Consider the following 24,914-nt stretch of genomic DNA (forward strand, 5'->3'; position numbering starts at 1 on the left):
CCATAGATCTTGCCAATGTATCATTAATGTATCCTTATCCAGGGAACACATGATCCAGAATGTGTCTGCAGACATAGTGGACCAGGCCTCAGCATACTTTATCAGTAGTTCACATATAGAAAATAAGTAGAAAATGATGTTTTTAGGATGTGGATAATGTTTACAAGAAGCAAGTCTTACGTCTAACAAAGGCACCAAGCTCACTAAAAGAAATCAAGGGCAAGCTCCTCTGCAGTGTCTATCATGGTTATAAGGTCAATCCGGAGACCGTCAAGGGGTGCAGCGCAAGATGGCCACTTGAAGAACTTGCTCTGGTACTGGAATAATGCAGACTCTCATCCCCATTGAGTGAGCAGCCCCAGCAAAGGCCAGCGTGCTGGAAACAGGGAAACAAGCGCGAGGAGCAGCGAAGGAGGCCTGGCAGATGGTGGCTACTGCAACAGTTAAAACCAAGAAATTGTAGAGGCCTAAAAAAGGCAGGTGGCATAAGGGGGCACAGACACTGCTAGCGTGGCTGGCATGCAGGGAGGGTCAGGGCAAGATGGTAAGTGAGATTCGGTAGGGGAACATATGGGAGGAACAAGGGAACCGTGGGACATAGCGCAGGCCTTAACTACACTCTACAAACAATTTTATACATCATAGACTGGTGGAAGGGAAGCGGAATTACAGAGATATTTGGAAGACCTTCCCATCAAACAATTGACCAATGAACAGCGCAAAGCTTTGGAAGGGGACATAACAATAGAAGAATTGGATGTAGCATTGGGACAGCTCGCTAAGGGTAAGATTTTGGGGCCAAATGGACTACTAATGAATTTGTTTAGTAGATTAAAAGAAGAGTGGCTGGATGCGATGAGGGACATGTTTTTAGACAGTAAGGAAAAGGGGGCCTAATCACTGGATTTAAGAGAGGCCGTCATAGTGGTGGTTATAGGCCCATCTCGTTTATCACTATAGATCCAGGCCAAAACATTGGCGAACAGACTCCAAACTATATTTTGGATTTACTTACTCAGGACCAATTTGCATTTATACCAAATAGATCAACTAGGATGAACATCAGGTGACTCCATCTTGTGATGGTTGAGGCAAAAAACTCCTCACAGCAGTGAATATCTTGTCACTAGACACCCATAAAGCATTCGATTCATTAGAATGGAACTATATGTCCAGGGTAGTGACCAAAATGGGGTTCAGGGATGGTTTCAGAAGGTGGGTGAAATTGCCCTACAACAAACCCAGTGTGAGGATAAAAGTAAATGGCACCTGGTCTGATGGTTTTTTTTCTGGCACGGGGGACAAGGCAGGGATGTCCACTATCCCCCTCCTATTTACACTTGCACCAGAACCACTGGTGGAAAAGGTATATAGAGATCAGGTGCTGGTGGGGTATGGAAGCGCAGGAGGGATGGAAGAAACGATATCACTTTGTGTGGATAATATCCTGTTATATCCTGTTATACCTGACGACCCAGTGATATCGATACCAAGGGCAATGAGCATATTGAAAGAATTTGTCAGTCATGCTGGCCTAAAGGTTATTTGGGAAAAATCCATCAATTTTCTGCTAACATGGGGGGGATGAGGGAAGGACACCACCTCTTATGATGGAAAAGGGAGTGGCAGGATTCCGGTACCTGGGGACATTTATCTAGAATGAAGACTCTCTGTATGAAAAATGTAATGTATCCCCCGCGATTAGAAGTTTTGAAGCGCACACACAGCACTGGCAGTCACTACCCCAGTCCTTGATGAGGAGGGCGGCAATCTATAAGATGATAAAGCTCCCCCGATTAGTGTACATAATTCAGCATGCACCAAGGCCAATCACTGCAATCTTTTTCGACAGTCGACAAACTGCTATGTGAATTCCTGTGGCAGGATAAGACACCCAGTGTGAGATTGGATAGCCTGTATAATTCACAATGGGAGGGAGGCATCAGGTTGCCAAACCTACAGTGGTATATTTGGGTGTCACAGATGGCAGTAGCAAACACATGGAAGTATCATAAGGGTAGCGACAGCATAGAAGACAGGGAATTATACAGAAACAGAGTATACAGGTGGGAAGCACAGTTATACCAAAAGCCGGAATAGCCAGGACTCCCACCAGTCAGAACGGCGGTAGGCAGAATACGGGTTCAGGCACATAAACACATAGGGTGGGCAAGACGGTTAACAATGTGTTCACCAATCTGGAAAAATGGGCTTTTCAAAGGAATCCAACATCTGGAAAGGGTGGGAGAATGGAAGATTAAAGGAATAACAGTAATGGGCACAGACTTCAAAGGGAGGGATGTGAAGACATTTCAAGAGCTTTGGGAGGAGTAGGGCTTACACAACAAAGAACATTATAGATATCTGCAACTGTGGCATGCCCTGGGCCCACACATAGGGGGCGGTGAACAGATTCCGTAAGCTTCTCCACCGGAGAGAAATTTAATACATGGTTCTATTACATCAAAACAGTTATAGACAATATCCAAAGCCGTAGCCTTCCACTTAACCAGACAGTTAGAGGAACTTTAACAAAAGTGGGAGGACGACGTAGGGGAGGTAGAAAGGGGGGATTGGAAGGATGCCCTACAATATCACAGAGATGTAGCCATATTGGCAACATTGAAACTCGTACAGTTTAAGTTCCTACAATGGATGTACTACTCCTGAGACAGGTTGAAGGAAATGCGAAGTGCGGAGAACAACAGATGCCCCAAATGTCTTAGGAGGATAGGCACTTTCTTCTACATTGAGGCTTTTGCGGAAAGAAAGCTCAGGAGAAACGTGTTTGTCTTGGAAGGAAGACAATGCAGCACAGCACAGTTTCGAATCCCGATCCCGCACTTAGAAACCACTTGTTGGTATTTAGTGCGTTATAAATGAACGATTACAATAAATAAATGAGGACTAACTTCAGCACAGAAGAAAAACATCGAGATCCGAAGCAAATTGCCAAGACACATGAAGGAGGCTCTGTTGGCGTCAGCCGCTAGAAAAGAATGTGTGTACTGCACACATGCCTTAAAGCTGCAAGGGGGTAACCCCAGGCACAAGTGGTATAAAAGGGAAAATGGGCTGGAGTCAGGTGAAACCACCTCAACTCCAATGACTGCTCCATTTCTGAAATGTAATCCAACAGCGCTCTCCAGCTTCTCTAGCTAGGTCTGTGCTCAATAAATACCCAAAACAAAATTAAGTGAATGAATAAAATAGTGGGCAATTTCCAGCTTCTCTGCGGAGAATCTGGAATATGTCTGTAAGATAATTATTCACCTTTACTTGGAAAGTTCACACTACAAGCAGTCTTAAATTCAACTTCACAATAGGCAGCTGAGTTCAGCAAGAGCCTGTCCATAACACAGAAAGGGTCGGATTCACAGCGTGTTTTCCTATGGAATTGGGCCATTATAAAATACTTCTGTGAAACAGGCCCACAATCTGTACTGCTAGAGAAACCATGCACTGCCCCTAGCGCAGCGCAGTTTCCATTTTCAAATATGTTTTTAATTTGAAAAAACACAGTGGGTCTCAATTTGAGACTCCCGTGAGTGGTAAAGAAGGTGTAAAACCATGCGCAAAATGGCATTTACGTCTCATTGGTATGCATGGTTTAACATCTCCTGTACCACTCTGAACAACTGTCTTGTACTTGCCAGACAAAGCAGGGGCACCGATTGAATTTTAACGATACCACCACCTTGAACCAACCCATCTGACAACCATGGGAGCAACTACTCCTGCATGCAATTTTGACACATGAAGAAATGCTATGGATTCATATTGAATCCGCCAGATTTTTGTACCTGCTCAATGCTGCTCCTTTTTCTTTTCTTCAACACACCAATTACATTTGTGATAGACACTGAAAATGCTGGTGACAGTGAACCATGTTTTACCTTTTTTTTTCCAGTGCACAGCCATGCACTGCTGTTTTTATACCACAAAATCTGACTCTATTATAGTACCATAGACTTAATGATATGGTATGATATTTTATTTGTATCGCGCTCCTACCCAAGTGTTTCAGGGCAAGGGAGGGGAACAAGGGAGGAACAAAACAACGATATACCTAGCCCCAGTGACATTGAGAACGCACAGGTGCAGGGGAGAAGGAAGGGGGAAGTGCAAGGGAGAGGGGAGGAGTGCAAAGTTCTGAGCAAGGGATAACAAACGGGGTATACCCATGGTACAAGTCTGTTTCTTTGTGCCGTCTCCTTTGTTGGTCATCTTTCTTATCTTTCTTCCTCTTCAGGTCGGAAAATGCCATATAAGTGCATGCACTTTCATGGTAGTCTTGCAAAAGATTCCTGATCGGGGCTTTGTGTGTGTGGACTAGCTCAAACTAAGTCTTGGGACTGACTGGCTCCACTCTGCAGTTCAGCCAAGGTGTGTCCGGATGCTGAACAGAATGAGAGGCGGAACGCTGCATAACCGGGCAGTCTCCTTCCCTTTGAAAGTTGCACATCCATTGCATAGGTGGGCTGGGGCATCCCCTGAAGCTGAATCCTGGATAAAAGGGGAGGATACTCAGCCATTTGAGATCAAGAGCCAAGCATTCTGAAGCCAAAGGGCAACCAGAGACTCAACGGAGCACTGCTGCAGCGACCAGCATTGGTAAAGCCAACCATAGAGTACAAGGCCTCTGCCTTCACATCGAATGGGAAAGACCTGAAGTGGGTGCCTTCCTCCTCTGGACTGGCAAGACCACCCAGTCCAAAGCCCTGCTCTACATGTAGCACTTTGCCAAGGTTGGAGTCGACACTGGGTCTGCATTTGTCCTGCAACGGCCTGGACACAAACTGCACTGCTGTATGGTGAAATGTCCGCCTCTTCGCTGAAATAGCAAGTAGGAATTCACAGAGCTTTGCTGGAACATCGCCAACCTGCGGTTGCCATCACTAACAATAAGAGCCTGCTGGAACCTGAAGTCTGACTGAGCTGCTGCAGAGGGCCTGCCACCCCTGCCCTGAGTCACACCAATGCCTGCTCCGGTCTACTGTTCCAAAGGGGACCTCCCATGCTGCTGGAAATGAAAATGAAAGGGTGGAAACCTCAAACCTGCAGCCAGTGAACCATCCGAGTCTGGGGGTCAAGATAACCTAATTTCTTTAAGCATCCCTATCCCCATTGGCTTGAATTGGGTGTAAAGTCGTTATTTAAATAGAAGCTACCTTACTGGGCCATAGGCAGTGGAGCCTGGTTCAGGAGTCCTCTCTGTTTGCTCAGGGTCTGGGCTCTGGTAGACTACCCCTCCATAGCTTGAGGACTGACTGGGAACCTTCAAGATTGAACGTCTGCAAAACACTGCTTGATGAGGCCATCTGCCTGAAACAGACTGAACTCTGAAAAGGGCAGGGCTGGACTTATAAAGTATTGCTTTTGTGTGGTAAAATATAGTAGTTATTTTAAAAGTTTGTGAATCTACATTTAGTATTTTCTCCCCCTCTTCTTCATAGACGAGGCAAGCTTAAAGCAGGTTCAGGCTGGCTCTTGGATCTGCAGCACCTACCTTTACAAGGGTCCTTGCTCCAAAGATACCCCCACCTCACTCTCACCTTCCTCCTCGCCTCTTTGATATAAGCATATTCCTGAATGGAACACACACAAGCTTCCTTTCAATTCCATCCTTTTCTCACTCGTTTACCTCCTTGATGCCAACATGTGCTGGTTCCTTCTCCCTCACACATCCTGAAGATTTGAGATGTTTCCTCCTCTTTAGTCTCCTCTAACAGCATGGATCTTCTTCTAACTCATTTCACCTCAGACCTTCCTCCCACTGTTAAAGATTGCCATTTGGCAAGGGTGTAAATGTGGGTAATTCTATCTCAGAAATAGGGGGTCTGTTAACCAGACCCCATCTTTCAGAAAACTCAATGTCAAAAGCATGGTGTACACCTATGCCAACCTGCATCAGTATCCTGATCAGCAGTGCTTCCAGTGGCACTGAGCAGGTTCAGAGGTCAGAAGTGCCCTCTTGACAGCTCGGATGGCAACAATGTCACTTCAGCACAGACGCTGCATTTAAAGTATGCACTGCTGTTCTAAAACTACATAATTTACACAATTGCCATCGGGTTGGCAGTTTAATCTTTAAACAAAAGCTATGCTCAAATTTGGGGAATGGTGGCTGGTATTGCATATAATTATTAAAGACACATCTGATCTGTGTCATACTGTGTGAACAATGGGAGTCAGGCTAGCCATGAACAGGCTATGTGTATTCTCCATAGACTGGCTGTCTCTGCTGCACCCAGCAGGACCATAGGGACTGCCATAGGGACTACCACTCTTTTGATCCTTTGTGAGGTTGGGTAACACCTCTATCCAGCATGGCAGCTCATCAGCATTAGATGTCCTGGGAAACAGGAATCTAAGGGTACACCCTACACAGAAGGACATGCCCCAGACCAAGTTGCAGCATACCAAAAGGCATTTGGTGTTATGGGTCTCATCAGGGGGTAGTGTTAGTATAGACAGATGGAGCTCAACGCTATTGGGAAATGGTTCCACCATCCTGTTTCTCTCAGTACCTGTCATTCCTTCCTGTCCCCTTCACTTCCTTTAACACAGATCGCTTTGAATAAGGAAAAGACCACAAGGACAGAGAATGGACCCCTTCAAGAAGGCTTGCTTTCATCCAATCACCTGTGGACCTTTACCTGTAAAAGAGGAGGGGTCTCCCACTCCTTCTTTGATTCACTTTTGGATTATCCCAGACTTAAGGAAGAATTCATATGGATGTCTTTTGGAAGAGCTGATCGCTCTAAAGCCCTCAGCCATTGATGTGAAGAAGCAGTGTTCCAAAGCACAGGCTAGGTCTGCTCCCTACCCACTTCCAGAGTACATTACATTGGGGGTGACTCTTGCTAAGGACCAGGACCTGTTACTGTGTACTAAATCTCCACAGGATGGGAGAGGAACACCTGACAGGGCTCACCCTGTCTTAGAGCTCCTGCAGTGGATCTCACAGCATATGGAGGGCCAGACCAGCTGGGATCCCTGTTCCACCACATCAAACCAGTTGAATCACATTCAAACAGTGTTCACAACACTCGAACCAGAAAGACCCGATAGTGCTGCTTTTGCCAATTCATCAAACTTCGAATGACTGCTGTTTTGCACCCAGTGAGCTGGCTCGTGGCCGCATCATGCCAAGTGGAGAACGTCACCTCTTCATCTTAAACAACCAGCTCGTTGCTGCAGACAAACTGGAACCAGCCCCTCTTCCAACCTTGCATCAGATCACCACGGTCACTGCTTCGACCAGAACTGACCATTTCCCCCGGTCCACTTTTTGGGCCCATAGTGACCAGCTAAGTCCCATTTGCATCTTTTCCCAGTAATTTCTTGTTGCATTTCCTGCCTGTTTGTCATCCATGCTAAAAACCTAGAGTGCTGCACCATTACATTATGCATTTCTGTATCTTCCCTTTACAGCAGTGGGTTTTATAGTGTTTTTATAGTTATTTGTATATTGGTATGTTTAAATAAAGTATATATATATTTTTATAGAACCATAATTGGACATTTATTTTATTTTTGATTGTGGTACGTTGATGTTTGGGCTGCTATTGGATCATAGTCACACCACTTCTGAGAGTAGACCTTCCCTCGGCCCACGTTACCACAAAATGCGAAGAAGAAATATCACTGAGCTGTGCCAGTGTTACCTTTTATATTGGGATCACTGTTGGTTTGTAGAAGTGTGGGGGTTGAGTAGGTGGTTTAGCCATTACCCATCCTTATAATCTTGCAGAGCAGAAGTAATTTTGCCAGACCCCCCTTCAGCTCCTCTATTCTTTTTTTCACCGCCTCCTCTTTCTGCTTCATTACGTCTTGTTCCGTCTCAGCTCTTGCTCCCTCTTCCTCCTTCTGTTGCTTTACTTCTTCCAATTCAGATCCTAATCCCACCTACTCCTGTTCTACTTCTCGTCTCAACTCCACCCCCTTCTATGACCCTTCTTACCACCTCTAGCCTCCCCTACTCCACCAGCATCTCTTTTTTACAACCTCTGACAACATTCCCTTCTTCCCCAAACTCCCACACCACTGCTTTGCCTAGGTCAGGCTTTAAACCCATCTTGTCCCTCCACTCGGGCTGGGTGTTTGGTGATTTTGCAAATCTCTGATTCAGAGATTTGAAAATTCTACATGGCGGATTAACCTCAGTTGTTACTATTGGTCTTATGTGGGCTTCCTGTGTTACACGGACTGAGGCCTCAAGATCCCACCCACCATCTAGAATACCATCACTGGTGGGCCCATGCTTATTAGAACATGAGCTCTGCGCTGTTCCTTGAGAACAGTGCGTCTCTGAGCAGCTTCCCCGAGGTCTGTCTTCAACCGCACTGCATCTGTGAGTAACATTGTGGCTTTATCTTCTGTTTCCTTTGACCGGTGTAAAACCTGCAAGCACTGCATGGCCTGAACTAAAGCACCCATGGACTTAATTTTTCTAGTGTTGTCATAAAAAGACTTTATGGGACGATCTATAAGAGGGTCAAGTGGTCCTGGGTTACAAGCACTTGACAAAGGATGTTGGAGAGGTGGCCAGCAGATCCTCCTCACACCAACCCTGGGACCTACATCATGGAGTGAGTGACAGCACCCGTTCCCAATGATCACACTTCCGCACACACCTACAGTCAGGCAGGGGACACTGTCACAGAAAGTACAGGGGGTTTCTTGTGACTGATTGGCTCGGACAATTACTGGAGCTTATGGGAGGCGCATGTTTTATACTCGATCAGATTGTAAGCCTGCTCTTCACTAATAAGATAGGGCGTTCTGCCAGAAAGGGGATAGCAGAAGATCCTGAACCTCTGGTGCTTGCAGCAGATGGAGCCTGGGGCAATGAGGCCCACACTCTTGTCAATTCTAGTCTAGCCAAAAGTCAGTCAGTGAGGAAACCAACATAATGTTTCGACTGAGTCCTTGCCAATAACAGTCCTTCATACAGAAGTATTTATTTAGGTGGATCAGAAAACATATGGCTGCAAGCTTAATCTATAACCACATAACACATTAAGATAGAGGCCCTGTACAATAAGTGTACTTTTCAACCCTCTGCTAAAATGCATGGATTGTGTCTTTTACCTCCGTCGAGGCTGAGACATGGAGTCTTGGAGCTACTGTTTCTGCTGAAGAGGATCATAGAGAAGGATAATGGCTCCATGGAATGGCGTTGAGGTATGAGCATGCAGAATTTGATGATGACTCCTGCACGACAGGAGTTGTTCTTGCACTCGATCAGTGGACCTCAAACTATGGGGCTGCCCACCCTGGGGGGGGTGGCAAAGGGTGCCCAAGAGTGTGGAGGGAGGGTGGCTCTTCCAAAACTGAGTATGGTGACTGATTTTAATAGAAAATATAAGCAGAAATGACATCTAAGGGGGCCCAGTAGCAATATTTGTACTCAAGTGGGGCTCGGCAACAATTTTTACTCAAGGGGGCTCGGCATAAAAATGTTTGAATACCACTGCATTAGATGTGTCTATTCTATCTGGGAGTGTGGCACTAATGGTGTGGGGCACAGATTCTCAAGACATATCCCTTCAAAACAGAGGCAAAGCATAACTTCCGTACTTCATCCAAAGATCCACTATGAACAAATGTGTGTATAAGACTCACAAGAGTGCTTGCATTTATTTCAGGGATCCCAAATGACCCATAGTAGTTAGGACCCAACTCGATCAGTGACACAGCCAACAAAAGTCCCTGAAATCGGCCAAATTCAAAAGCACTTTTTCCAAATTTAAAAATACGGAAAGGTCTACTTGGGCATTTAACAAATGTCTCAACAGAAACACGCCCTATTAAGACAATTTCGGATCGAGCAAAGAATTCCATCATCCAGACGTCCTTAGTGTTAGTGATCAAAGCATACCCAGTGCCAGAGACGCATTGAGGTAGCACAACATCAATGGACAACACCACTGCAAAGCCGGCAATAGCAAAACCTGATCCACAGCCGTCAAAGACCACTCATTTATCCACCTCGGAAAGGCTGAATGTCTGAGTTGGCCTTGTCGGGATTCGAACCTGCGAGCTGCAGATCGGAGCAGTGAGCGTGCACAACCCACTGAGCTATCTTATCGGCGGCAATCTCTGGCAAAGGAGGGGGCGGTGCCACACTAGGTTCAAATTTAGCTTGAATATCCCTGGATGACCTCCGGCCCCCCTCACGTTGGCTCGTTTAGCTTATGTGGCCCATCAATTTGTACTTCTTGCTGGTGATCTGTGTTATCTCTATCGTCACTCCGAATTGGTGTAGGTGGAGTTGTTCACCGTTTATACCACACCCATGGAGGAGATGCCTTTGTGCAACTGGTAACACCACAGGCACATTTGACGTTTCTTCCCTACCCACCAACGGACAGAGAGTGTGTCGTCTTCTGCCCCTATTGGTATACAAATGCAGTGTATGTATGTAACCCTCTGGTGTTATTTCTTACATTTCCTTGATCTGTAAGGAACAAAGATGTGTTGTATACTAAATGATTGCTTGTCTGAGTGACACAGTAAACAATGTCAGAAATGGGATGATTTGTGGAGCTCTGCGCATGTCCGAAGTATGTCTGTTCCATGAGAGTGTGTTGATCATGAGAGCCTGAGTTAATGGATGTCCGGTGGGTGCTCCCTGGTATGCAACTTATTTTTGATGATGGGAACTAATCTACTTACAAACGAGTCCTGAAGTAAAGCCACAACCTGATCTTCACTACAACAATTGCCTGTGTTCTCGAAACAGTATACTTCCTTCATTAATTAGAACAGCACTCTACTGGACGTACTCAGACCAGCAATTTAATAGAGGAAAGGAGACCCAATATACTTTTATCAGTCAATAATTTTATTTGGCCGTAGGGCCATCAAAAAACATCCTAACAAATACAACATAAATAAAAAGTTGCAATAACAATACATCATTCATAATACAGCACAACACTAGCTAAATCCCCAGAAACCCACTTCTGGCCATTGAAACCTGTACACAATTACATAAATGCTCAAATCCATTAGGGGGCCACTGGTCCATGTCCAACTACGGTACCTGAGCACCTTTGCCCCAATGGAGTTCTGTTAGCTGCGGATAGCACTGGGTTGTAGAGCCTGGTCTGGGGGGGGTGGGGGATGAGCAGCGTTATTGTAGTTATGGGGGCTGATTACAAGCATGTTCATCCCCAGGATGGCTTTAGCTACTCTCTGTTCCCTAAATTCTATCATGAGGAGATCGTATGCACTTTCACCCTGGTAGCGCATTCTTTCACAATTATGAATGAAATAAACAGCCACGTAGAGTATGCAGCCAGTGCGTGCATTTGTTTATAAGGGTTCCCTGTGCTCTAGTTGGTTAGGGGGCAAAATGGGGACTTTATGCAAAAATACTGTGCCCCTCCTAGGTACCTTATGCTCCATGATGTTAGTCACACTCTCCCCATGCCACGATCTACATGCCTGAAGTGGGCATCCTTGGGGGCATGACTGTGGTTGCCAGCCCTGCCAGCAAATTTATCAGACATTAAGTTAGTAGTTACTGGCGGATCGACCTGCATGGGTAGGGGCGGCTGGGGCAACTGGTCATCTTGATTCCTTCGTCTCACAAAGGGATCACATTTAGTTAAAGCCTGGGGCCACTTATTAGCCATTGTACTATTGGAACTGGAGTTTTTGCCTTTTTCACGAGTAGCCCCCGACCCTCTGCTACTGCTGGCCGTTATTGAGTTGGGGACAACGTTGCTGTAGTAGACTAGCTCCTCATGCTGTTGGGCTCCCAAAACATCCACTGGGTTAATGGGTAGCCCACGCCCCACCCGTGGCCCTCCCTCTCCCCCGGGTTTCTATAAAACCAAGAGCAGCCTTTTAATGTCTACAAGCTCAGTCAGGACAAGACTGCATTTACATTTGCACCGACAGTCCATGGTAGCAGGGTCGGAAATTTGTGAGGAGCATAGGCCTAATGAAGTAATGAAGTGGGGACTCTTGAAGGGCTGGAGCCCGGCAGGGAGCAGCTTCCCGGATGCAAGTTAGGCTCGATCTTGTCCAAAGAAATGCCAAAAGGAGAAGAGTCTGTTATCAAAAACAGATTCACGTAGTGCTTTCCGTTTAACCTACGTACCCACAATTTCCATTCCTTCCATGGGCACTAGCGTACTGTTGAGCCCTAGTGGCAGTGCCCGCATCTTGGCCACTGTGACGGGACCACATGAAATTTGGCTTTTAATGTCCTTGCAGTTAGACCTTGGGCTTTTCCTGGTTATCTCCCCGTAGTAACCAATTTGGAGGTTGGCTGATAATGGGGGCCTGCCCCGTGCTCCCCAGTACTGACACAGGTCCCAATGCTGATCCAGGTCTGTCAACGTCAGATTTAGTTAAGGCAGTGTCAGTTGCAATGGTATTGATAAAAGCAGGGCTCGTAGCTGGGGACTTATTAATGATCAAGGTCTCGGGGGTCAGAATGGGTGAGGGGTCACCATTGCCACACATAGGGCCCCCCATTGTTATTGCAACTATCAAGGGGGCTTGGCATGTCCTTGTGCATAAGTAGGTCGACTAGAGGTGCTTTGATAGCAATTTCTACTGGGTTGACCATGGCTTGATGATCGAGAGTACATGTGTTTTCATTAGTGCTGTTTGCGTGGGGTTTGTCCATGGTCCAATTGGGTACATCCCCCCAAACATCCTGGTTAGTGCCAAGGAGCTGGTGGATTTCCTTAATCAGGAAGTATGCCTCTCCCATGAACTTTATAGGACTGTTGGTTGTTTCCTCAACAACAGGGTCTGCATTGTCAGTGCCTCATGTGGGGATAGGGGGCTCCATGGCCATTTTTCCACTTAGCAATCAGTATCTTATGTCTCACTATTGCGCTGTCTTGCATGAAGAAGTGGCTTGGCTTAACTTAACTTGGCTTGCAGGAGCTTGTTGAGCACACGGTCATCAGGAGTAAAATCACAGGCTCCAGGACGCCCTGCCACGCCACAGCCTTTTAATTCTTGGCCTCTCACCTTGATCAGGCTGCCACAGCGTTTAGAGCAATCTAGTAAAGCCCCTACCTCAGGTGATCAGGAGTCCCTCTGCATACGGTGTCCTCTTGTCCTGTCTCCCAGCCGGTAAGGTAATTCCAATGTGCAATGGCATGGAGGCCCCAAGAGCTACAGCTGTGAGTCCCAGCGACCTCACCCTGCGGGGAACAATCAGCCGCACCCTTCACCCCCGCGGGCTTCACCCTCGCAGGGGATACTGGGCCTTTTCAACCACGAAAAATAATTTGGCAGTGCAGATGGGCAGGGCTTAATGGTGGCGACTGCTGCGTGGTACTCCTGGGCTCTGCGGGGAACAATCACCCCTTTGGTATTCCCTATAGTTAGCTCGACTGAAATAAGGAAAATAACAACAAAAGCCAAGACATACAGTAACAGGAATCGAAATTAAGATTGGATAAGCAGGAGCTAAATGCAGCTCCTGGGCAACGAGCATTAACCAGTGACTAGGAGCTACCACTGGGAAACAAGGAGCTAGTGCTCAAATCCTCAAATCTAACTTCCACAGGATGTGCAAACCTTTCATTTTGTCAATTTTTATATGAACCACTATGCTTTAAATGTTGTATAAATATTATAGATTGGCCCAAATGCACAGTAAAATTCACATAGATTTGTGTTTGTTTGGCATCAGTTGGCCTGGAAAGGCAAAAGTAGCTGTTGGTAGCTGTTGATGTCAAGCTAACCAGGCTCTTCTAGGAGACAAGCAGGAGCTAAATAGCTCCCAGCTCCCCTCAATTCTGAACGCTGTAGTAAGGAAAGGCATAATGTAATGTCGAGGCAAAGGTAGTTATGTAAAGAAATAGTAACATTGTATCTAACTTATATAAAAAAGAAAGTGGGGTGGATAAACGAGCAATCAAGATATAAATGACACAAATGGTCCAATGGGACTTAAATATTGCACTCTATAATACAGGATTCATTTCCAAGTAGTTACACACTTTTCAGCTGTTATTCTAGCTTACTTCATAGGACTTTTTAGTGGGAGCAGGTTCAAAGGCAGAGTAGAAGGTTAGTGCCAATTTGTGGTATAATAACAGCCTGTTGAACAAAACGCATCCTTCAAATCTAAGAGGTATATGTGGTGCGCAAATCACTGTAGTGTGAGCAACTGGCAGGCTGGGTGGTTGGGCAGGCAGTGCCTGAATTGCTTTCTGTTCGAGAAGCGCACACAGTTAAGACAGATCAAGGTGCTGCTAAAGGATAAAGCAGAAAGTGAGGCCATCTGAAGGTCTCTCTATTCAAGGTTCTTTCGATCTTCGGCTGATAACAGATTGGTTCCAAGTTGGCTTCATGCTTTTCAATCAAGTAATGAGTGTCTTCTGTGAAGAACTTTGATCAAGGCTTCCAAATGGCAATGTGCTGGGCAGTGCTAGTCCTAGCAGCAACATGTTAATGCAGTTCGTCAGCTCCTGTCACATTCCAGGAAAAGCACCTAAAGTCATTAACTACCTCGTCAGAGAACTATTCCGCTTGTCTCCCTCAGATACATTTCAGGGTGAGTGGACACATTCTTGCTATCCTCAAAACTGGAAGGGATGAGGAACCAAATCTAATAACACTGTGCGCCGGAATGCCATCTGTCAGGGCAGGAAGCCGGAACGTTTTTTATTTTAAAAGTGAGATCCCCTAATCAGACCCCAGTTTCATGAGGCTCCATACCAAGAAGCACAATGTATACATGTGCCTTGCTGTGACCATCCACAGACATCCACAGCAGCTGACCTGCAGTGGCAGCAGGGCAGGTTAAAAAGTCACATGTGCAATCTTGAATAAAGCTGCTGTAACCCAAAGGGCCTACAGAAAGAGGTGGTTTTTTAACTGTCTGCTCCTGTGGTTCAAAACATAACTGTGTGCCTCAGATGTCTGGTGGTAGTTATTACAAACTAAGGCCGTGATTCACAGAGTGTTTTCCAATGGACTTTAGCCATTATAAAATGCTTCTGTGAATTAAGCCCTAAATATTAGCACTGCCTGGTTATGACAATGTGGCTACAGTTATACAGCCACAACCATTTGATGTTACTTTATGGTCAGCTTGCTGCACAGGGATACATTAATGACAGGACCTGTTGTCTAATGAGCTGCCGTGCTGGGTGTGCACACAGCAACCATGTTGGGTCTAGCCCAGGAAACACTCTCTTTGATCCCTCTGAGAAGGGTTGCCACCTTCCTCCAGGGAATAGAAACACTCCCTGGTAGGACCTCTGGGAAAAAGACATGCCTGTTATTACAATGACCACCTCTCAAAAGCGTGCTTATAACTGGAGTCCTTTTAGTGGAGGCATAGAAAGGAAGTGGGTAGAGTTATAGCCCAGATGAGACCTTTAGTCTCACCATCTTGGATGTTGCAAAGGCTCTCAAAATGATTGTCCCCTCCCCACTGCCTGCAGACAAATCACTCTGCGTATGACATCAGAAGGAAGAGGACACGTGTTACAGCAGCCAGGATTGGACCCTTAACAACAGCCTTGCCGTGGAGCAAACAGCTGTAGAATTTGGCCCTATAAGCAGGGATGGGGCTCCCCTTAGTAGATCACTGCTGGGGATGCAGACTGCTCCAAAGTCTTTTTCCATAGAGGCGAAGGCAAAGAGCTCCAAGGAGGTGGCAAGCTCTTCTGCCTAACGATTCCGAGGGCCTATGTTGGATGCCCAGCTGGCTAGATAAGGCCTACTGCAATTGAGCCAGTATCCTGTTCATTAGAGGCAACAGAACTCTGAAAGTGCTCTCTACAAACCTTCTTGGTTCGGAAGGACAGAAGAAAGGACTTACCTCACCCCTGAGACCACGTACTGGCTCTCCTCGCATCTATGAACTGCCTTGATACTGGTTCGGGCATATTCAACACCAACCAAGCTGCTGCAAGGGAAGTGGCAGAGGTATACACGCATTTCACCGCAGTATTTTTCATCGCGTGTTTTTTCATTGCCGTTTTTATTTCGAAAAAAAACATCGTTTTTTTTTTTGGGGGGGTTAAAAAATTAAATATATGGTTGTGGGTGTAAGGGAATAAAAAATAAAAAAAAAAACCAAAAAACAAACGATGAGTTTTTTGAAACAAAAACGGCGATGAAAAAACCTGCGATGAAAAATACCGCGGCGAAATAACGTAGAACCGCGCCAGAGTCATCTTCATCCCAAAGCTTGACCACCTCACGTACTTCTGAGCTTCACTCGTGCTGATGCCGTATCCCCTCTGTATCTGCATCTGAGACTCACCAAGACTTCTGGTGTCCCCAACTTGACATTGGCTGCTTGGTTGCCAGCTTCTTCAAGCGCCAGCCCAACCCGTCACTACTGCAGTACCACAATGCCTTTTGGAACCAGTTGAGCCTGGCCGTCCTTGAAGCCAAGTTTCTGCTTCTTGGCTTGTGGATGCAGAGTCTTCAAGTACTGCTACCCCACCACTTCCTGCCGTTCCCAGCTTCCTTGATCCACAAGCCATCGCCGTTGCCGATCAGCACTGTATTGTTGGAAGTTATTGCGGCTCTCTCTGACTTGACCCCGACCCAGCACCAAAAGCACATAGACTCTTATTTGATGCCTAAAAGCCTTGGCCAATACTATTGAGACCCAGAAACAAGATCTAAGGGTATTTGAAGTGGTCCTGTAACTTTGGCTCTCCTTAAGTGACCCAAATTACTTCTATGTTCATTGCTCTACCTTTTAAGACAATCTCCAATAACTTAAAAGTTTTACTGCTGAAATAATTTACCTGAACACCCCTGTCTACAAGCTCACAGTGCCCCTTTATTCTAAAATCTGTTTTCTCTTACAAGTGTGAGTCAATAGTGTTTTATTGGTCATACATGATGTGTATTTTTGCAAGTTTATTAATGATTCCATTTTTATAGAAGCTTTTTTTGACACTACTTTTTTGGTACCACAGTACTATTGTTGGTTGGATTGCTTCTGGCTCAGCTGACACCCCTCCTGAAGGACATGACCTGCCCACAGCCCACATTGCCTAAAGAGGCAAAGGAGGTACACCTGTTGGGCGGTGCCTGTTTCTTTTTTTTATGACTGGGATAAGAGATGGTTTTGTAGTAGTCTGGGGCTGAGTAAGCTCTTTAGCCTTACAGAGCAGTAATCATTTCACCACACACTGGCCTTCAGGGCTTATAGGGCCTCGGTCTTCAACCCATGCTTAGTTTCCCCATACCAATGACGAAGTAGCGGTCTCCCACTGTTCTTGAGTTTAGGGCAGAGATCGTGCAGATCTGCCTCGCAATCCTTCTTCCATCTTGGAAAGATATAGAACGATATAGAAAATCTCTTCAGCTAACAAGGTGGGAATGATCCAAAGAATGTGGGTCTCAACTTAGCCTAAGTAGAGGGATTTCTGACCCTATAAATGCTAAACGGCACACACCTTGAAATCAAGTCACCCTCAAAGTTGTAGTAAAGTGCAGTTACGGAAATAAAGCCAACAAGGCTTGTCTACTGCATTTCGAAATCTCAGAGCTTATGTCTTTCTTTAGGAACCTGGCTGCCAGTACAGCATTCTATCAATGTATTGCCCTGATGCTGGGCGCCCACAAGGCAAGTTGTTTGGGGGAATAATTCCAATTCCGCACTCTAAACACAAAATATTCACTTAACTCTGCTCTGAGACAGACTAAGGATGCCCCTCCTGTGGAATTTTAAAGGGGGACGTTCCGCCTGCAGTGGAATCTTTCCAGACTGCTTAGCTTTAGTGCAAAGTGCAGTCTGTAAAAAGTTACCAAAGTTAAAAAGGTTACCATCTTGCTTTTAAATTGGACATTTTAAAAATCCTAAATTAATGCATCCATTTTATGAAACACTTGACCTGAAGGTGGGGCAAGTTTGAGATCCAAGGGCTCAAGGTCAGAACCACGTAGAACTATCCTGGGTCCATAATTCTGTCAAAGCTTCTGCCCCTTCTCTTCCAGGGCGCCTCAACCTTTGGCTCTTCAAATGTTTTGGACTACAACTACCATCAGCCTTAGACAGCATAGTCAGTGGTGAGGGATAATAGGAGCCCCAGTCCACAACATCTGAGAACCACTGGTTGTAAACCCCTTAGATTAACATCAGGCGGTGCAAGTTTCCGACTGCTGGATAAAGAGGGGACACATGTACTGTAGGTGCACTCTAAGACACACCTTAAAGCATGGACACCAATACCTTATTTGACTTGTTGTACAGTACTGAAAACAAACATACCTTTTTAAAGTACTAAATTGCTTGTGCATCTTTATGGAGCATGATACTTGTTGCAACTGTTGTTAATTTGAGAGTAATATCATCGAATAACATATTTTCCTTTTTGTTTAGCTCATAAACAGAAGGTGTGTGGTGAACGGCAAGCATGACAGCGGAAACCAATGACAATGATAGTTTATATGCAGAGGAAGACTTTGCTGATGACAACGACACGTCTAACCACTTGGGGCACATGCCAGACAACACTCTTTACCACTTTCAAAATATCTTCCTGCCTTGCATGTACTCGCTGATCTTTTTTTTTGGTCTAGTGGGCAATTTGCTGGTCCTGATCATCTTCATCTTCTATGAGAAGCTGAAATCCCCCACTGATGTGTTTCTGGTGAACTTGGCCACAGCGGACATTCTGTTCCTCTGCACCCTCCCATTCCTGGCATACAGTGCATTGTATGGATGGGTATTCGGAGGCTTTATGTGCAAAATAATCATGGGTGCATATAACCTAAATCTCAACACCTCTATGTTGACCCTTATGTGCATTACAGTTGAAAGATTCATGTCCATTGCTCGAGCTACCAAGGCCCATGCATGGCAAGAAAAAATGAGAATTTGGTGTCGGGTCATCTGCTTGGCAGTTTGGGCAATCTCCATACTGTTTTCAATTCCGCAGTTTATTTTCTATCATCACTTCCCGGAGTCGCAAAAGTGTGAAGCAGACTACGAGCCCCCGTTTATTAAGCTGATTGTGCGCGGATTTCAGCTATCAGCTGGGTTCTTCATGCCTCTCTTGGCCATGGCTATCTGCTACTCTGTCATCATCAAAATCCTAGTCAATGCCCGGGGGTTTAAGAATCACAAGTCCCTCAAGATAATAATTGTGATAGTGGCAGTCTTCATTGCCACTCAATTGCCTTATAATATTGTGCTTCTCATGAGTACCGTCAGGGGCGAGTTCCATTTCAACCGTCACTTTCACACAGCAATCATAATTACTGAAACGGTGGCCTATACTCATGCATGCCTCAACCCTGTCCTCTATTTCTTCATCGGAGCCAAGTTTAGGAAAAACTTCGGGAAACTCGTGAAGAATGCTGGGTGTGCCAAGCATCAACGAGAAGTCAGCAGCCAACTTAGGTCCACAGAGGAACCCTCAAAAACAAATTCTGCTACAACTAATTTGAATGCCACAAGCATGATCCGCTTATAATGTTGTTACCAAGGATCCTCATCAGCATGGACCATGTGGTCAGCACAGAAGGTCTGTAAATATGAATACTGGCAGAACCCTTTACGAATCTTATCGGTCACACTCACAACAACATAATCCTACCATGAACAAATGAGGAATCACTCAAAGAGGCGACCACAGAATGAATGACACCTTTTATGCAGGGGCAAGTGGAGCCCAACTGGAGCATTCTTGTTTATACAGAGAGAGCCAATAAAAAACTGGGAAAATGTAGGATCATCCAGCTGTGATGATGGGACAGGGTAGAAAACTGCAAAGTCCACAGAAGAGTTCCAGGGAAATCTGCAGAGCTTGGACTATCAACATGTTGAAAGAGAACAGTACATATGGGATTACACTTCTTTCAATGCATGGTCTAGACTAAATGCCATGAGAAGCGTAGAGTATATACTAAAGCTTAAGTTGCTTGTACAGCTTCCTTACCTGATGCCTGTGCAAAGCAGGTTCTGTGGCCACTCGTTGGTCATATTCTCTACAACAGGGACAGCCAACCTCTCACCCTCCAGATGTTTTGGCCTACAACTTTCACCAGCCCCAGCCAACACAGTCAGTGATCAAGGATCCTAGGAGTTGTAGGCCAAAACAACTGGAGGGTGGCATGTTGACTGCTCCTACCCAACAAGAGTAGATCTAGCTCTAAAATACATCCAACAACCCATACCCTGGGACTGGATACATTTTTTATCATACATCCCATTTTACAGTATTAAAAGAGGTACATTAAGGCAACAGCTTGGTAAAGTGTAATTGTTATATTGTATGTATTTTACTTGCTTTATTCTGTACATATTTCTTCTTGTTGTTGTGACTTGAAATTAGTATTCATACGAATGCTTTTTTTACTTTCAGGATGTGGCTCCTGCCTGGCCCAGTGTATTGTGACATAATAGAATTGTCCGATTGTATAGAGAGGGGCTCACCTGAGAAGCTAAAGAGTTCCAGCCTGGCAGTGGAAGGGGGAATACTTTTAATAAATACTTACAGGAAGAAACAGCTGTGGACTGACCTTCTTCAGTACATTACCTTTGGCCACAAGCTGGAGCTTGCTTCTCTCCTTGCGTCGTCGTTCATGGCTGGCCCCTGCCGCTTTTGAGGGAGCAGCAGTTTGCCACATTGCTGCACTATGCTATATTGGAACCTGGATATGGTTCTCTGCCTGTGTGCCGTTTTGCCTGCTTCAGTGAGTGATTCGCCAGTGCTCGGTTACCGGCAAAGTCTGGAGGCCGGGTGCGAGGACAGGGTTTCCTCTGTCTGTGTTTCTGAGCAGGAGCTGCATGTTTTGGTGTGAGGGCCTCTGTGGCAGTTTGAGGCAGATTGTTGGCACGGAGTCGCCAGTGAAGCCCCCGCTAGCTCTACTAGCCTCTGTGTTGGTGGCATAGCGCTTTTGGCTGGCACACGCACGGCAAGAAGCAAGTCCCCAGTGCCGTATTTGATTGTGTGAGAGCGCTGTAACCAGTGGAGCCAGGGTGCAGAGGAAAGGACCACCCTACGGTGTTTCTCGTGTGCACAGTGCATGTGGTTGCCTAGCAATGAATGCTGGCAATGGAGACGAAGGAGTGAGGAAGTAGGCTCTGTGTTACATTACAGCTGTCTTTGCCGTTTTGCCTCCCTGATCATTCATAATGGCAATTTCAGCAAGCAGCACCATTTTCTTCCTGTCATTGTTGCCAGTGCCAGCAGGTATCATGCTTTTGCTTCTGTTTTTCTTTCTTCTTCACTGTACGCTGGAACCTCTGCAAAGTGCTGGGCACTATCTTCAGTAGTTTCTTTTGTCTTCATTAGATTGCGATTTTTGGATCTCCTCAAGAGTTTCACCCTTTCACATCATGAGTGCCCTTGCTGGGCAGTTTCTTCCTAGGCCAGGTGAGCCAGTGACCAAGTGAGACATGTGGAAAGAAGACTTTCTTGACTACATAATGTCAGTCAATGGTCCTACCTTTCGCGTAGAGAGGTGCAGGGCCCTTCTAATGAAGTCAAGGATTTGAGGGCAGGATAATTCTCAAACATTTGCCTGACTTGTTTGTTCCGGGAGCTGGTGATGGGGAGTCTACTGAAGCTCCTAATGTATTTGAGACCATGCTTAAAAAAATGAATAAGAACAATTTTATTTATTTATTTTATTGTGCACGTGTAAGGTGCTTATACAACAAGTAAATTGTGTTTCAAAGCGCACACAGGGCAACAGGGAGGGGACATGGCAATGAAGAACAAATACATCAATGAAAGATAGAGGTGGACCTACTAGGCCTTGTGAGCATTCAGGACGTGCAAGTGCAGAGGGAGAGAAGAATGAGGGAATGGGGGGCTAAGCGCTAGGAGTATCAAGAGGGAAGTGCTAGGGAGTGAGCAACTGTAAGTGCATTGGTGGAGTGGCCAGACTCCAAAATAAGTAAGTTCCGGCCTGCAGTGACATAGGCCAGTGGGTGCCAGGGCAAAGTGCTGGGAGGGGTGGAGGCTGTAGGTGATTGGGTGTGGACGGCCAGGGCCCGGGAGGACACATAAGGGCCCTGGTCACCAATCTCAGCAACTATGGGATTTAACAGAGGAGGGAGGAAGGGAAGCAGGAGGTGAAAAGGAATGTCTTGGGGAGCTTCCGGAATTTGAGGAGATCTAGTTCAAGACGTAGAGGAAGGGGGAGGCTATTCCATTGGAGATAGCATGCTGAGGAAATATATCGGCCACCAGCTCGCTGCTCAGCGAAGTACTTAACACACAGAGAGTTGGTGCCGGAGGAACGTAAAGATCTGGAGAGAGAGTAGTTAGTAGAACAAGTTGTAGGTAGCATGGTCTCTGGCCCCAGACAGATTTGTGGATTATGCAGAGGGATTTGAATTTGATCCTTGTAGCAACCGGTGGAGAGATTTTAGGGCTGGGGAGATGTGGTCCCTGGGCTTGAGGCCAAGGATAAGTCTTGGAACCCTATTCTGGATTAGCTGGAGGGGGGCAGAGAGAGGAAGAGGCTGTTGCAATAGTCCAGCCTAGAGAGTGCAGACCTCTAGTGACATTGAGCTTCTGGAATAAAGTGAGGAAAGGGAGGGTACCTCTGAGGAGGTGGAGTTGGAAATGGTCCTTCTTGGCAAGGTCCAGGATCTGATGAAGGAATGAGAGAGAGGAGTCGAAGATGACACCAAAGTTTCTGGGTTCAGAGGAAGGAGAGGGGTTAGAGCCCATTGAGGGTGGCCAGAGTGAAGGGAGGAAAGAAGGAACAGGAGTCCCATTAGCAAGGATCTCAGTCTTGCTGGCATTGAGACAGAGACCATTAGAGGTGCACCAAGACTGGATAGCAGACAGGCAGTCAGTAATGGTAGAGGAAGAGGGACGAGGTTCAGAGGGAGGTTTGAAAAAAAGTTGGGTGTCATCTGCATAACAGTGGAAGTGCAGGGAGAAAGCAGATAAGGGGTGCAAAATGAAAAGGGGAATAGAGCAAGGGAGGAAGCCATTGATAAAGGTGCCATTGATGATGAGCAAGAGGAAATATGAGTGAGAATGGGTCAGAGTGAGAGGGTAAGAAATAATGAGTTCTATTCAGCAAGATTATTTGGTGCATGACTTGGTACCCAGGTCTTATGAGAGATCATGATGACATTTTCCAGTGCTTTCCATGCTACAGTGCCAGATGCCTGGCAAGTGCAGCATATACATGAATCTTCACATACATCACTTCTACAAATGATATACAAACAAGGTATTCATTGGAGAAAAAACTGAAATCAGAAGGGGCGTGAAAGTATATCTTGAACTCTTTCCTCTAAGAATTTCAACCCAGAATCTAGGCTCTACCTTACAGGCTGCAGCCTGTGGTGTGTAGGACTTCATGGAAAAGCTGTATGTTATTAAATGCCATTAAAGTGGTTGGGATGTTACATTTCTTTATGCAACATACCTTGAAGGTTTAAATATTGCTTTTTTTGCAAGGTAAAAGGTTTATAGAGCGCCCACTGCATAACTTAATGGCTTCATGGCACTTTTGTCAGATCCCAGCAGAGGTTCCTTCTGTAAATACATTTCCAGGCATGCAACCCTGCAAACACTGTCATGATGCCTACCCCCGGGCATCAGGACCAAGCCCATCAGCTCCGGAAGCAGGCATCCAGATACTTACTAAAACCCCAACAGCCCCGGCTGGGGGCTGTTTAGGTTCAGTCCTGGCGCCTTAGGCGCCAGGCTCATTATGGAAATCAGTCCTGGCGCCATAGGCGCCAAGATCATAGACTTTACTTACCTGATGCAGACCATGCTGCTAGTGAGCCCAAGCCAACGTGAGGCCTGGATGGGACTATTTTTCTACAGGGACTATTTTTTACTCGGGCGTGGTTCTAGGGAACTTCTTACCTGGAACTACTTTTGAGGCTATTTAAACCACGCCCGAACAACAGCACACGCTTCGCGTTATTCTGCATCCAGCAGCGTAACGCTCACCGTGCCTGCAGTCTGCATCCAGTCTTCTGCCACGCCCGCCTCGAATCTGGAGCTCCTAAAACCAAGAGGAAAGAAAAGGACTTAGAAAACGAACTATTTCGAATTCCTCACCTGATTTCGGATCCATCTCGCCTCCGGACCTGGAAAGAACATCATTTCTGTACGTGTCGCATCTCCAGCTGCAGCGCTGCGCCATACTCACCAGTCCTCGCAGCATCTTTCGATTCGGCGCTGCCTCCATCATTTCTTCGACGAACTCTGGCACCTGAGGGACAAAAGAAAACAACAAGGTGAGCCGAGAAAACCAACAAATAAAACACTTATCATCATAGACTTACCTGATTACCACCAGAGGCATTATTCTATAACTCTCCACATCTTCATGTGCCGCACCTGCAAAGAGAGAGAAAACAACACGTTAAACACCGGCAACATTTACCGGATGGCGTCGGGTAATACAGACTCTTACGTGAGCGCCACCAACTGCCACGAAGGGTATCTTCTCACGATCTTAGTTGCAACACACCTCCATGTTCATTTCTATTGCCTTGAAAAGGTACAATAAGTCAGGTAACCGTCCAGGGTCCAAAGGATGGGAGGATACATTCTGCCCAGTCCGGATTCACCTTTCACATGGGGATATAATTGCAACATTGTAGATGGATACTAGTAGAGGTGGTTTTAGGAGGAGCCACTAGATATGGTTATCATATTGTAGAACTAACCACTATATCTTCTATATGTAGCTCATCCAAACTGACCAATGTAAATGTGTGATAGGTTTCTGGGATGCAACCTGGATTTGTGAAGTCACAATGGGATAAAACTGCATGACACATGCTTAGAGGATGAGAGCTCCGGAGGATACTTGTTTTCCTGGTGTGATCCCTGACATTTTTGTTTGATAATAAAAGACAGTAACTTTGCCCCATGGCTGCGTCTTCTGTTCTTGTGGCGGGGACTCTTTGATCGGCCCAAGTGTCCTGCTGATAATTGGGGTGACTGCTGGAGGGC

General features: G+C 46.0%; 2 protein-coding genes across 4 annotated transcripts in view; one reads left to right on the forward strand and one right to left on the reverse strand.

Annotated features, from left to right (window-relative positions):
• Window positions 1-24,831, forward strand: part of CXCR6 (C-X-C motif chemokine receptor 6) — a 60,283-nt gene extending 35,452 nt beyond the window's left edge. Inside the window, exon 2 of the mRNA XM_069613364.1 lies at window positions 18,344-24,831. Coding sequence (XP_069469465.1) covers window positions 18,378-19,439 — 1,062 coding nt within the window. The 5' untranslated portion in view covers window positions 18,344-18,377 and the 3' untranslated portion in view covers window positions 19,440-24,831. The remainder of the gene's footprint in view (window positions 1-18,343) is intronic.
• Window positions 1-24,914, reverse strand: part of FYCO1 (FYVE and coiled-coil domain autophagy adaptor 1) — a 1,135,599-nt gene that overhangs the window by 227,387 nt on the left and 883,298 nt on the right. The window lies entirely within an intron of this gene.

This window comes from Ambystoma mexicanum, chromosome 5p (genome assembly GCF_040938575.1).
Source record: "Ambystoma mexicanum isolate Mex_15411 chromosome 5p, UKY_AmexF1_1, whole genome shotgun sequence".
NCBI lineage: Eukaryota > Metazoa > Chordata > Amphibia > Caudata > Ambystomatidae > Ambystoma > Ambystoma mexicanum.